This window comes from Triplophysa rosa, linkage group LG7 (genome assembly GCF_024868665.1).
Source record: "Triplophysa rosa linkage group LG7, Trosa_1v2, whole genome shotgun sequence".
NCBI classification, from domain to species: domain Eukaryota; kingdom Metazoa; phylum Chordata; class Actinopteri; order Cypriniformes; family Nemacheilidae; genus Triplophysa; species Triplophysa rosa.
Window position 1 is genome coordinate 8,200,183 of NC_079896.1, and position 15,482 is coordinate 8,215,664.

The 15,482-nt window shown below is 36.8% G+C and overlaps 2 protein-coding genes across 2 annotated transcripts; both read right to left on the reverse strand.

Annotated features, from left to right (window-relative positions):
• Positions 1–2,735: 2,735 nt before the first annotated feature.
• On the reverse strand, positions 2,736–6,999 carry phb2b (prohibitin 2b). Its single transcript, XM_057338080.1, has 10 exons — positions 6,942–6,999; positions 5,195–5,324; positions 4,900–4,984; positions 4,719–4,798; positions 4,416–4,600; positions 4,191–4,320; positions 4,007–4,110; positions 3,769–3,846; positions 3,409–3,485; positions 2,736–3,206 (listed from the first exon to the last, which is right to left on the reverse strand). The coding sequence occupies exons 1-10, from the start codon at positions 6,960–6,962 to the stop codon at positions 3,185–3,187; spliced, it is 912 nt and encodes a 303-aa protein (XP_057194063.1). The 5' UTR covers positions 6,963–6,999; the 3' UTR covers positions 2,736–3,184.
• Positions 7,000–8,956: 1,957 nt separating this feature from the next.
• Positions 8,957–14,722, reverse strand: pde6d (phosphodiesterase 6D, cGMP-specific, rod, delta). Its single transcript, XM_057337138.1, has 5 exons — positions 14,471–14,722; positions 11,388–11,476; positions 10,375–10,500; positions 9,801–9,906; positions 8,957–9,450 (listed from the first exon to the last, which is right to left on the reverse strand). The coding sequence occupies exons 1-5, from the start codon at positions 14,518–14,520 to the stop codon at positions 9,369–9,371; spliced, it is 453 nt and encodes a 150-aa protein (XP_057193121.1). The 5' UTR covers positions 14,521–14,722; the 3' UTR covers positions 8,957–9,368.
• Between the last annotated feature and the right edge of the window lie 760 nt (positions 14,723–15,482).

Below are 15,482 nucleotides of genomic sequence, written 5' to 3' on the forward strand. Positions count from 1 at the left end.
AAGGGCCTTTCGGAATGAAGGATTTCGAAGGGTACAACTGATGGACATTTCTCGCCATGATTATTTGCGCAGATTCTTTGCGTGGCGACGGCGCTTCATTATGGGCACGGAATGATGACGCAGAAGGGCACTTCAAGGAACAGTTGTTTGGTCCCCTACACCCTTCAACCCTTTGAAGCTCTCACTCCAGAGGGTAATCCCTTTGAAGAGCTTTGGGCATAGGGATGAGCCCTTCGAAATGGAACGCTGGGCAAGGATGCATCGAATGCAGCCTTGCGTGCGTACGGAACCCGCTTGAAGTCCCAGAAGCCACTGCGGCACGTCCATCCAAGTTGTTCTTCAGAGGCTGCCTCGCAAGACCAGTCTCCACTAGAACTCAAGTCCGTTCTTTGCTTTCTTTGAATTCTTGGAGAAACGGCCCTTAGTTTATCTGGGCAGGTGTTTCACTATTCTTGCTCAAGAGTGTGTGTCGTTTCTCTGAAAGAATAAACAAATAAAATGTTGCCATTCTAAAAAAAAACTGCATTTTCAAACTCAGACTTTCCAGACACCACTTATTCCCACCAAAAAACTTCTTCACACAGAATGCTGTGCTGCCTATGAATTATTTTTTATGTAAACAAACCTTGTATTTTTAGCGTCATGCATGTTCAAGATGCTAAGTTGAGTTTAAAAAGTTCAACTTTTAAAAACGCATTCAATTAAAAAAAAAAAACACAATGAATGAAAGGCCCCAATACACAGGATGCTTGTAAGGCCATCTACTGTATGAATAGAGCTTCGAGGGTTATGTATTTTTCTTTCGTATGAACACGCCGACATTCAGCCCACTTTTATGAATAAGCAGAAACCCCTTTAAACAGAGCTTTTCATTATTTAGAGACATTGTACAGGGGGCCATTGAGGATGAATGAATGCTTTAAATCTGAGGCAACACGTGTGTGCCGCCACCCAGCTGTATGCCACCACTTTTGTGCAGTCTTGACATAAGCCCATGCTCATTTGTAGTTTTATGAGGCACATGCTCTACACAGCTCGATTAAATAGCTTTGTAAGGCAGTATTGAGCCACGAATGCCACCTATTTTGCAAGGACCAAATAATAGTGCATTTTGTAAACATACCTTCCGATTAAAAAAATACAGTAAAAAATACAGTAAAAGAGGAAATCATTCCCCAACAATTGTAGGAAAACGGCACGCGCGTACGCGATAATTCTGTTATCAACTTTTCTACTAGCTTTAAAGTCTTCATTACACTGAAGTAAATGAGAGTTTCTGGAGAAAAATGTAGGGCGTGACTTGATTTCGTCCTTCTGGAATGGAGTGGCTCAGAGATGACGTATTTTTGTAGGCTAACTCAGAAGTAAGTGCCGTGCTGGTTCCCTCGACCGAAAGCCTATGCATTTTTCCCACAGACTTTAGGAAGATCGCAAAAAATTTGATCTGTGATGAACAAATGTTCATGTTGTTTACACGTTTTGTCTATCAAGATAATCTTAACAAATTAAGCCTAAATACAATCGGCAGAAGTAAAAAGTTAACACGAGGCTAAACAGACTACACTATGGTCGCTTGAAATCAACGTCACCTCCACCAATCCTCGACCTCCGACAACTTTCTAAAATTTGATTAAAAACATGTTCCCTGGCAAGTAATTAGAATAAATCCCCAACAATGATTTTAGACATCTGTGCCTATGTTGCATTATTTGTGAGATTTATATGCGCAATGATGTCTAACGTCCGAAGGAAGTAGTAGCTTTTAGCAATTTGTTAGCAACCGCTATTTAAAAGACACAATAAAGGTTTAAAAAATTATAACTGGTGTGATTTATGTCATAGATTATGACTTATTTCATATTTCCATAGATTGGATTGTTGTAAATTGGAAGCCTGGCTATTGGACAGTTAATATAGTCCCGCCCTGAGGCCGATACATATGTAATTCAAAGAAGAGATGTCGTTGGAGAAAGGAAGTTTCTTGTTCGGGCAGACAAATTAATAAAAGACCTGCAAAAATAAATCACTTATAATAAGCACTGCAATATTCCATAAAAACAGGAATGGCTATTTATGATTTTGTGGTAACTTTAAACATTAGAGAACGGACCCATCCCACATGTACACAAAGGGTTTATCTATATACTGAGACAGCAGAGTCATAAGAGCTTTAATTCATCCTGTGATGATCCACTGAAATATGCACAGCACACAGTCTGAGACTTTTCCATCTTATGTTTGCTTGCCAAAATCTTATAATGATGACGGTCATGCTTTGTTTAAAAAAATAAATGACCGTAATCAGTCATCACTATAGAAGTGCTAGATTTGCAAGTGCAACGTCCTTGCATTCCTTATAGTTAAAACAACAAACAAGTGTTTGGGTAGGCAGTCTGGCAACAGGTTCAACTGTGCATCTGATCTGCTCATTGAGCCTTTTCAAGAAAAGCAAATAGAAGTAGGAGGGCTAAACATGCCTGTGCACCTCACCGAGTTTTGGGGGAGGGAAGCAAGAGTTCAAAGGGTAAAGAGTTAGACTAATCTGGATTATGAGACTAGCGTAAACAGAACCAGGTGGCGGGTAATGCTTTTAAGAGTATGTCAGGCTAAAATCATACAGACCAACATGTGGTATAAAAGGAATTTAAAGAGTTTAATATATTCCAATTCAATTGTTTTAATTGTTAATCTAACACATATTAGCTATATCTTTAATAAACTTAGTAAAATTCAATGATTTCAATGAAATTCAATGATTTCACATAGTAAAGTTGGTTTTATTACACTGCAATTTTGTGTCACGCACACAATTGGACATGCCATTACATTTCAGGAAAGACATCCTGAAAGATTACTCCTAAAAGAATGGGTGGATAAAATTTAAGAGTCAAATTTGAGCATATCTGATGTTTCACTTATAGACACATCACATGTCTCCTGTTACAGCAATAATAACAATCAACAACGAAATGCAAAGCATTCAGTACATGGTTTCCTTCATCAATTATGCAGAAAATTAACAAAACTGCAGAGTTTTGACCCTTGATTAAAATTTGACCAAAGAACCAGGACTAAACCATTAGATGTTTAATAAGTCTTCTCTGGATGACATGGCCTTTCGTAACCCAATCAGGAAATGCCATCTGGTAATATATCACTTGGAATGAAATTGCATTCTGAAGGGTTACTGCTTTCCGAGTGACAATCTGCAATGCAAAAAGAGGATTTTGTGCCATTATCAGCATCGTCTCCACTGTTTTAATGTTATTCAAAATAAAAGCAAAATAAATGTGTTATAAGAAAGAAACGGAAATACAAAAATGACTTATAAATCCATTTCTTGCATTTCATACAGGAAGACCAAATGATATAAATTAAACAACAGTCAAACAAAATCTGAGCTCTTACTTGTTAAAAGAATCATCCTGTAGATTCAGAACCAAACTATCTGCACTCAGGTATACCTTGTTCTGTGAAGCTGCCACCTGGAAAACAACCTTCATCTGGTCAGGGCTTCCAGAAAGGACATCAAAAACATTTATGTTTTTCCAAAAGGACACATTTCAAGCCAAAACAAGCCATGCAAGACCAGTCCAAGCTTGGCCGGACTCCTAGTACACATCAAATATGTACATGGGCAAGGTACACATCTTTTTTTCAGACGGATGCTGTTTACAACAAGAACACCCGCTCGTTTCAAACCATGAATAAATTGCCCTAAAAAAGCAAAGAATTCATTGGAAAAACGTGTGAATAACAACGTCATACCGTTTTGGCAATATTCTGCGCTGCTCTGATTCTTCTCAGTTTAAGATATCCAGGGTTCTTTGTGATGGCTTCTCCTAACTGCGAATTAGATCAGATCACACATCAATATGTATCGTTCACCTAAACTGAGAGATACAGGCTCATGTGTGTTTAATATGCGTGTAATTGTGGGCACATAAACTGTAAAATCTACATGATGCTTTGGCCAATAAACATATTTAGGAGAAGCTCATCATACCATTTTGGCAGCCTCAGCCTCTCCCTCAGCTTGGATGATCTTATGTCTCTGTTCTTGTTTTGCTTTCTCGACATAGAACTGGGCTCTTTGCGCCTCCTGCTGGGCTGGAAGACCGCGCAAGTTTCATTACAGCAACCCTGTGCATATATCGTTCCACAGCACATTAGAAATTCATTTTACCTACCAACTTGTTTGGCCTCCACAGCTGCTGTGTACTCTTTGCTGAAGCTCAACTCTGTGATGGCCACATCATCGAGAATAATGTTAAAATCCTTAGCGCGTTCAAACAGCTCCCGTCTGATCAGCAGAGACACCTACATTCAATCACAGCAGACAGATTGAACACAAATTAGCACCAACCTTGAAAATGTGTAATTCACAAGTCACGCCTGGGGTGGAGAAAACTAACCTGGGCTCGTTGTGTGATGAGTTGGGAAGCATTGAACTTGGCTACCACACTCTTTAGAACCTCATTTACAATGGACGGGAGCACACGCTCATCGTAGTCCTTACCCAGATGCTGGTACAAAATGGGAAGGTTAGAGGCCACAGGTCGCGACAGCACACGCAACGCGATGTTCACCATCTGCAGGTCTGATCAGAAAAAATCTTTAGTCACGGTTTGGTTGGTTATATTTAAATACACTATAAACAACACAGTAAATAATGACATATTCAAATTAAAAGGCAATTTATCACCTAAATACTCTACCTTTACTTCCTGTTAAAGATGATATTTTTCTTGGTCTGGCTCTGATATCATATATGATTGGATACTGAAACCATGGTATCCTGTAAGACAAATATAGTTCACTGTTAATAATTCTTTCTCTGTTTAGTTATTGTGAGACTGGTTTAAAAAATGTTTTTCAGTGAGTCACAAAAAACCTAACCTAAAATGGAGACCTTCAGAGAGGACCGTATCCATCTGCATCCCTCCAATTCTGTTAAAGATGATCGCCCGCTGACCACCTTCCACTAAAACACACAACCATTAGTCTGCATGCTGACATCACCAATTCCCTTCAATCTTAATTTTACAAAAGACAAGCCTAAATGACAATGGACATGTTGAAAATTATACACAGATATATATTTTGAAAAGAGGGTTCCATCACTTTTCGGCACAGTTATTGACTAGACAATGTTACTGTTAGGGTGAGGAGATATTTTTGCGACCAATTGTACCCGTGTATGTGGCCTCTTTGACGCCATAAGCGAGTGCACCTGCTCCAATTAAAAATTTCAGCCCAAGTCCAGCACCCTTTGAGCCAGAGGACATGCGTCCGGCCAGATCTCTCAGATGCTGCAGCAACTTCTGCAGGGATACAGAATATCTTTTGTCATTTCAAACCCGTATTACTTTTTTTCCCGCAGAACACAACAGAAGATATTTTGAAGAAAGTTGGTAACCGAACAGCGTTGGCACCCATTCACTTCTATTGTATGGACACAAAAGCAATGCAAGTAAATGGGTGCTGCCAGTTAATAACATTTTTCAAAATATATTCTTTGGTGTTCGGAAGAAAGAAAGTCATACAGGTTTGAAATGACAAGAGGGCGAGTAAAGATGACAGCATTTTCATGTTTGGGTGAACTATCACTTTAAAAACGTAAGTGGCTTCTTTGTTTCTGTAGCTCAATAGGTAGATCATTGTGTTAGTAGCACAAAAGTCATATGCTGCGTCCGAAATCGCCTACTTCTATACTATATAGTAGGTGAAAATGAGTGTGAGTCATGAAACCTCAGTATGCAAAAAACAGTAGGCGAGAAATACCCGGATGGTCTACTACTTCCGCCGAGATTTGCGAGTGTGGATGGGATGGACACTTTTCTATCCCATGATGCCACGGGAGCTGAGCAACGGTCAAATCTCAAAAGTAAATCAAATAAATATAGCGGAAAACTTTAAGGATGACGTCCGTTTTTAATGTACGTGCCAATAAATTAATTTCTCGTGACTAAATTATGTTTTTATTAACGCTCACATATAGGTTGTTGTTAAAAAGTCATAGGTCAAAGAGCATACGGGTCACATGACCATAAATCATGGCGGACGCAGTATGTCCGTAATGTATTCATACTACACCCACTCATTTTAACGGCCGATAGGAAAGTACTTATTTAAATTCATTACGTACTGTCACAGTATTCGATTTCGGACGCAGCGATAGGTTCTGACATACCGAAACATAGCTTGAATCCAATGCAAGTGACTTTTGATAAAAGCATTCGTCAAATATATAAATGTAACGTTAGATGTAAATATAAATCTCTAGTTCTTTCAAAAGGTTAAATGAGATGACAGCGCCTCCTTTTGACAACTGTTGGGTAACGTTGTAAGTAATCATGTCTAGAATTTTCCTGACTTGTGTTACATTCTAAAGTGTTCATAATAATAACACTTAAGTATTTCTACGAAATTAAGTTTTGCTATTCATATACAAGACCATATGTAGAATTGAAAAAAAGTTTAAAAATGGACAAAAGGCCGCATAAAAGAACTAAAATGTATTATCAAACGAGGCTACATTAAGAAGCATGCATTTTGATCATTTCACGTTATACACTAAACTATTATAGGTAATATCAAATGACCTAATCGTTTATCAGATTACCCGGCATCAGGAGTTCAAGACAGGCATTGAAATAAATATATCACGTTTTATATTCTAAGTTGGTACCTTGAGGTGTAACTGTCTGGTTTTAGTGCAGATTTTTTAAATATCCAAACAGCAAATGTAATCTTAAAAACGTGTGTTACAGTATGTCCGAACCGGCTGACAGTATAACACAAAATGTACATATAATAGGCTACAGCAGCTACCAAGAATAAAATGACAATGTTTTCACAGATGCCATTTAAACTATTACGCATTTACAAAAACATTTAATTTTGTGATTTAAAAAAAAAAAAGCAAAAAGTATACTCACGTTAGGCTCTTTATTCGCCATGCTTGTGCAACCCAAGGTCGTCACGAACAACTTCCGTTTAGACGGGAAGGAATTCTGGGTAATGTAGTCTTCATGGCTAGTCGCGCTGTGTAATTGTATTCTTACGGTGTTGTGCACACTACGACATAGTTTAGACAAACGATTCTTTTTTATGTTAAAACAAACTTACTAATATGTTTGTAATCATTTAGACCACCCGTTAAAAAACTCAGTAAATCCAGGTGTAATAATTCTGTCAATAATTTTAACAAACGTTAATATTTTGTCAAATGTTTAATATTCCAATCACGCACCACGTTTAACGTCAAATGATTTTTATTCTATATAAAACATATAACTGAAAATGTATACAATATATACACGTTGGTTGTATAATGTATTACATCATCATGGTATATGTTTTTAAAATATTAACCTTTACAGACTGCTCTTGTAAAATCCTGGCACTGGAACTTTTAATGCACGGAAATACATAATGGTTATATGGTTCTACTGTATCCATAATACTTAAAGGGGCAATGCGGAGAATTTAGCCGCATTTAGCGGTGAGGTTGAGAAATTGCAACCAACAGCTCACTCCAACCCTCCCTTTCGAAGCATTACGGTGGCTGCACAGAACTAAGATGTAGTCGCGTTTTCACTTCTTTGCCTAAGTAGATAACGTGTTTACGAAACACGCTCTAGCAGTTTGTCCGTTTACGGCTACTGTAGAAACAACATGGCGAATTCCATGAAAATAGAAAATGGCTCATTCTAAGGTAATAAAAACATAACGCTTCATTATGTAAGGTCTTTATACACATCTGAAGACATAGTAGACATTATAGGCCTATTGCATTTCTGTCAATAGATCCTCCAAAAAACTACACACCTAACAAGCTAATAATGTAAAGAGCTAAATTGTTTCTAAGAATTTGTGATCTGATCTTATTTTATGTGTCATATTCCCTTAAAAGCAGAATTTGGTAAACATATTTGTTGTAAATAGTACAGCTTTAAGTTTTCAACATTATGGCCTGGTTTCACAGACAAGGCTTAGCTTAAGCGACTCTGCCTTAGTTAAATTAGGATATTTAAGTCACTTTTATTGAATATCTTAGAAAAAAATATTACTTTGTGCATCTTGAGACAAAATAATGGCACAGATTTATTTTGAGATATGTCAGGGAAAGTTATTTTCAGTTACAGTTTTTTACAATTGCTATGACAATTTTTCCAATTCTCCTAACAATTTTTTTTTTTCGCACACAAAGTTTAAGTTATTACAGTACAAATACATACTGAAAATGTCTCTTCAGGGTTATATACCTCTAATAATATTTGTAAGTTTGGAAACAATATGTTGTCTTTATACTAATATCACATTCACTATTTATCTTATACAATTGTAATGTTTCTTTACACATAAAAAATGATAGATGGATATGTATTTTAGGAAGGGGGTCCCTTACAAAAGGTTCATCTCACGGTAATGTTCTGTCGCTCACTTTACATGTGACAGAAGGCATAAATATAGACTACGACCATTTGCTTTTTATCATTAGCATTGGAATAAAATGCAGGTTTTATATTTGTGTTGTAATTCACAATATGAACAGCTGTTCACTTTGACTTTAGCCTATAAGTTAGGTTTAGAACGTGATGTTATCTGTTCTGACATACAGCGTGAAAGCATTTGTAAATTTGCCAGTAAAAATACTTTGTTTTGGTTGAGCTTGTGTGTTAAAGCATTTTGAATTTGTGTTAAATGTATGGATTTTGTGTCAAAGCAACAATAAACGTGTTAATTGTATAGCCTTCACAGCCAGATGTTGTGATAACTGTGTTAAGAGTTTAGGAAAGTTGTTAAAAGTACTGAGAAAATTGTCATAGCAATTATAAAAAACTGTAAGACAGCGCAAACATTAATTTTAGGTCTGTGAAACCGGGCAACAATCTAACATATCAGTTTCATTCTATTGAAGCATGAAAAAATAAACAATCCAGAGTTTCATCAATTTCAATATTTTAATCCATAATTACATAATGTATTTAAAACACAGCCTATCTTACAGTTATAGCTAAAAAAAGACCTTGAATACCCACACAAACCCGAAGAAAACCTTTCAAAAACAGCCAATAATGAAGCAGTGTACATTGCAGGATTACATTATAGTAGAAAAATATACAAACAGAAATTTACACAACCAGGTTGTCATGAGCATCATAGCTCTTATGTACAAGTCTTTATCTGCCATAACCGATGTGATCATTTGTCTTGAAATTGTGTTTAAATAAAATACATTCCTTCCACTGCTGTTGTTGCTGTGCCTCAGAAATACCCAGCATGTGTAGAGTGTCTCCTCTAGTTTTTAAAACTTGTTGGGTGCATCCTCCAGAGTGAGGGTTAAAAAAGGACTCCGTTCCTCAGACGTAAAAGAGTCGTACCCGGGATGTGCTGACATGAAGGTCATCATCATAAAACTTGGTCTCTATAACAACATTACCACTGCAAGAGAGGAAATGGAATGAAATCGCAAGCAAATACTATGCAAGAAATACAGTCAGCTGGTCATTATCATATAAATAAACCCTGATAGGGTGACTGAGCGATACTAATACAAAGAGGGATTATATCATCCTTAATGGGCACATGTTACCATACTGACTTGCTAATTGTAATTCTTGATAATTATGATTATTACATGGCTTAACAAATAATTAAATACAAAGACATTAAATATTGATCTGAGCTGAAATAATTTCACTAGCTTACTTGCAAAGACATGGCATCATGGCAGTTGTTATCATCTTGGGTAACATTAATAAAACGTAAAAGGAAATTGCTTAACATTTTACCTTAAAACATTTGCAGGCATCATCTGTGACTCTGGTGCAGCTTCTATCAAAGACTGCCATGTATTCGTAGAATTAGGAATTACAAAGCCAAACTCAAAGAACCACTCTGAAAAAGACAAAGGTACTGTACATATGAGCATTTCTTTGTGTTAATACAACAGCTTCATGTAGCTTCACAGTTTAATTCCACGAAACCATGATGAGGATACGCACTGTTGCATCATAAATCAGTGGTGAATTCATCATAAATTAGTTGAAAATCTACCCATTAGAACACATGGATGTTGGATGTTTTGAAGACTACCAGTACGATACGGACCGGCCTAAACTATGACAACTCACTCAGGTTTTCATGTCTAAAACCCTAGGGAAGGGTAATATTTAATATTTACGCCATCCACATTTAATCAAGGAAATAAAGGTGTCATAATAAGCCATTTCCATCTTAACATATCTATGTCAATGGAGTCAATCTTATGGAGCTCCTCGCTCGTATTTCAAAAGGATTTCTTCTTATTTTCATAATAGCTATTTCTTATCATAATATTAAAATGAAAAAGAATAGAAGAACAACCTTCTAGGCACTGTCCTTTAAAGAAAACCTTTTGCTCCAGTCTGAATTTTTCCAGTTTTTCTACTGAAGAGAAATTCAGTTCTCTGGAAACTGCTTTACATTTCAGAATCTTCTTAGGAACCCGAGCTGAAGATTAACAACAAAACATTTGTTAGTTATAAGACAAGGCACTTTCAGTGTCAAATTTGAATAAAAACGTGAAATCTTGACTGCACTGTTCTCACCACAAAAAAAAAGTTAACGGTAGCGTCAATTGAATTAGGGGTGTCACAATATACCGGTATTGTCCGTAACTGTGATATTAAAACCATGATAATTGATATACTGTTCATTTACACAGATCATATCATAAATTATTGAGCACCCATTTGAATTTTTGCCTTAATAGTCACAATAGTTACAAATTCTCTCTCTGCCTCCCTACATTTGTATTTTTACGGTGATTAATTGACTAAATAAATGACAAAACACAAAATGAAAAAAGATTAATTTGACTGAAAGCATAATTCATTTCTCTAACAGATATTGTGATAATATTTTTATCGTGAATACGTTTGGCCACAACCGTGAAGTGAAAATCTGATATCGTGACAGCCCTAGTTTGAATCTTTAAAGGGATAGTTCACCCAAACATGAACATTTTGTCACGGATTACTCAACCTCAAATTGTTCCAAACCCTGTATACATTTCTTTGTTCTGATCAACACAAAGAAAGATATTTAGAAAAGTGTTAGCAACTTAGATTTCTCAGGCACCATTGACTACCATAGAAGAAAAAAAAGGCAGTCAAAGGTGCCCCAAATCAGTTTTTTTTTCTTCAAAATATCTAATTTTGTGTTCAACAGAACAAAATATACATACAATATTTTTTCTACTATGGTAGTAAATGGTGCCTTAGAAATCTCTTCCAAATCTCTTTCTTTGTGTTGAACCAAACAAAAAAAGTATATATACAGGTTTGGAACAACTTGTGGGTGAGTAATGATGCAGAGTAATGTTAAGAACCACAAACCTTCATGTTCCACCCCAGGAAGGGAAAGATCTTCAGTTCCCTGCCAGAGAACCTTTCCTGTCTCTGCATCTCTAAGATTCATCCAGTTTCTGAAGACAAGTTAAGGCATCAACCTACAAGACAAGGGGACAACAGAAATGCCCTCCAATATCAGGGCTAACATTGTAGCTATATCTGACAGGAAACAATACATTCGAAGCATGCACATAATGCATTCAAATTGTCCAAATCAATGATATGTAGAATTTAAACATTCATGCGCACGTGTTTAAAACTCACAATTCAATACTCCAACCAACACATCCTTAAGCTCACGATCCTCTTTGGTCAGTGCTAACTAAAACAGACCACACTTAAAGTCTAAGAAAAGCCTGGTCTGTCAGCTTAACAATGGCTTGTGACAATGCATTGTACTCTGTGCCAATAACATCTGACTTCAGACCACCTGTATGAGCATTTCAGACACAGAGCACACTCACATTAGGCTGCATGTGTCATTACACGAGTACAGCACAGGCCCTAGTTACCAACCCCTTGAGATGTCAGCCAGGATTGCAACTGTGGTATATGTATCACTAATCCTAATATATCTTTAAAGCATTATTAGCATCACATAAATGCTCTTTATCGCTTGTAGATGCCTAAATTATTCATGATGGAATAAAAAGAGATTATCATAAATGTCTAAATATGGAAATGGAAACAAATTCAAATAGAGTAATACTCCTTTACCATTATTACATTTTGTAACATTTTAATTGCACAGTTTACATGTCATATGTTTAGTTGATAGACTTTATATGAAACTTTATTTAATTTAAAATAATTACAATCCTAAAATGTAAACCGAGACATATAACCAGATGCACCAGCCTGTGCACACTACACCACACACTACAAAAATACATTTTCTCAAGATTGAGTTGTTTCCTAGTCATACTAATCTTCTTATAAATTATGTAGACGGCACACAGCAGATTTATGAAAGTTCCTGGTCCCAATGCATACACCAAATAATAAGATCATAAAGTAGGACTTTCTCACATTTCAATAATTCACAACAAACTTTCTACCCTGACATCTAAATGTAAACAACTTGAGGATGCTAAAAAGGAGTAAATATTCACTTAAGTCCAAAGCTCTGTAACGGATCGACCAGGCAACTGCATCTGAGATTAGCAGTGACAGGTGTCTGTGGGATCACACCTGCTGAGCACACCAGTGACAAACCAAGAGAGTCACAGGGGAGAGACCCTTTAACTCACAAACACTGTCACAGTCGAGGTAATTAGTCCCCCCGGCGCCACTGCTTTCATGGAAGCCACATTCATGTTTCATAAGTCGTCCATTGTTGCAGAATGTTGCCATTCACAAGTTGTTGTTATTGGTGCAAAAGAGCCAGGACAAACGCGTGCAAAACATTACGGATATGAAAAATCTCATGTTTACTTTGTGAAGTGATGGTTGTGGATTTCTATCAAAGCTGTTTCACTTTTGCTGTTGTGATTTTTAAAAAATAAAGCAGGACATGAGACTGTGTCCCTGGTTCAGGGATATAAAAGCACTCTTGGATAACATGGAAAACAACATGGAAAAAATACAAAATCCATGCTGTCAAAACTCTAGGTGCACTGCTTGTAACCGTTTAAAACGTGCTTTTACTGCTTTTTCATGTAATACATTGAACACATGGAACTGTGCTATACCTTTTCATACAATATAAACTGCAATGCAATACACAACCATTGATATTTTTATATTTGAAGTTGAGTGCATATTGTAGCCACTCAAGGGGACTGTACATTGTACACGGTAGTCACCGCTGGGGCACACAAGGGTAAAATCTACACGAGACAGATGAGATAGCTCATCTTTAATCTTTTGTAACTAAACTGTGCTAAAATCACCCTCCTATAATGCTGTGCTATACTAACATTGCAAATATTTGGTGGTTTTTGGTGGTACCAGTCCATGCCTCAGTTTACCAGGTTTCTCTCAGTTTGCATGCTTATCCGTAACCTCCATAAACACATTCATAAAGTCAAGCATCCTTTCCCTTCTGACCCTTATGGCACAATATCTTTAACAAACTAATATACAGGCTTCCAAGTTTTAATCCATCATAATTCTACCAACGCTGTCCCATGCAGCACACAGTTATGTGAGAAGCATAAGGTAAATCCCTGTACTTTCAAAGCAAGGCTTTAAGAATGACCAGCCAGTTTGACACACACTAGAGAAGCCACACAGGGTAGACTTATGACGTCCTAAAGAAACTTTAAAACAACACACACTAATATCCCAACTGACAGAACATACCATACACTCAAGATAACCACTATCACCCCATGAGAAAAAATGTTCTGGTGTGTGATTATTGTTGTCAGATTTACAGAGCCTATTATAGAAACACTGGCCAGTGTTATGTAATTGTAATGGCAGGCACAAACTGTGAGGAGATTTCACCTGGATAATGCACCTGATCCCAAGAATCAGGTGCCTGTCACAGTCTCGTAGTTTCCTGAGCCTAACATGAAGACAACTTTCTGTGATACTGACATGTCCAAATATACGGAGAAGTAACATTTTAGGCAAGTAACCAAAATTAGCGCTGCAGAATTATATAGATGCATCTATTAACAAAGCAAATCAATTAATTTGGCTTGTATATTATATTAAGATCATGAGGCAACTTATTGGCTGTTAATAGATGTTTAATCAGTGAAAAAGCATTAAAACATCCGAATTCCGCCTATTTTCCGCTAACGTTACTAGCTATAGTCTGACACAATGTACACAAATGCATCGCTTTTATGATAACACCAGAATTCGCCTGGATGAAAATGAAAAATAGTAACGTATTGTAAATCACAATTTACTAACTAACGTTACAGCAGCCCTACTAACCAACCTCTCGACCAGCATCACTAATATTAGCCACCAGGCTTCAAAATGGCAAATCCTGTAACTGTTACTTAAATAAACATAAACTCGAAATTTGATCGTTTGGGGTGATGTAAAGTTGTGCGAGTTGTAGTTTTGTAGCTAGCAAGCTAATCTATCCCATCACTACTTAAGGATACAGTTTAAAACCCATCAGAATCTCCTTCGCTCTGTCTTCCTCCGAAGACATCTTTTTCAGTCTTCAGCTTCAGCAGATGAAAAAAGACGGATGAAAACCTTTCGGCGACGAACAACCAATAAAATCTGGGCAAAACCGCCGGTTTATTTTAAAAACTCCAGCTCGATAAAGCTTTTAGTTACAGTGACACCCAGTTTTAATCTGAACGGATACACTTGATCCGCTCACAACCTACTGTAAATAGATTTTTAGGGGGATTGAGAAATATTTCGACCAATTATTTTGCGAGTCTCCGAAGGCCTGGATTAAACGAACCAATCACATGGGAGAATCAAGGAGCAGGGCGGGTTTTCGTTGCGTGGGGACGCGTCACCGGTGGCAACCCCTCAAAACGTCCTTTGAGCACAGCTGAACGGAAGCGCGTAAGAGACAAAAAGGCTGTACCGTATTTGATATTTTACATAAACAGGGCGCAGATCTTTTTTTTATTTTGTCGTTTTAATGGACGAAGAGATACTTGTCTTGTGAGTATGAACATAACGTACAGCTTTCCCCATTTTGTGAAATAAAATACGGTTAACGTTAGCCTCCCAAGAAGCGTTTACTTCAGTAAGTGAAGTAATTATGAAACCTTTGCGTCTTCACATTATATGTTTAAATTAAATTATGTGGCAAAGCAGAAGCCAAAACATGGAATAATGATGGTTATTTTTGTTCAGTTTATGAACACGTCTCAAGATATTCTCCATTGAAGTAACAATGGCCATGCAAAACCAGACCTGCTTCAAGCAATACAGATTTGTATGAAATCTAATTGAAAAATCCTAAACTAAACGAAAAAACGATTAACTTTCTACGCTAAACTACCTAAAAAATCAGAGGCCTGTAATAGCATATTATTACCACAGAGCGGTGCTATGCTACAATCAAAGAAATAACATCCCATTGACAGTTTTTAATAATTTCCTTCCTATTCTTCATATTGCTTGTACTGGAAATTCATAATAAACTGA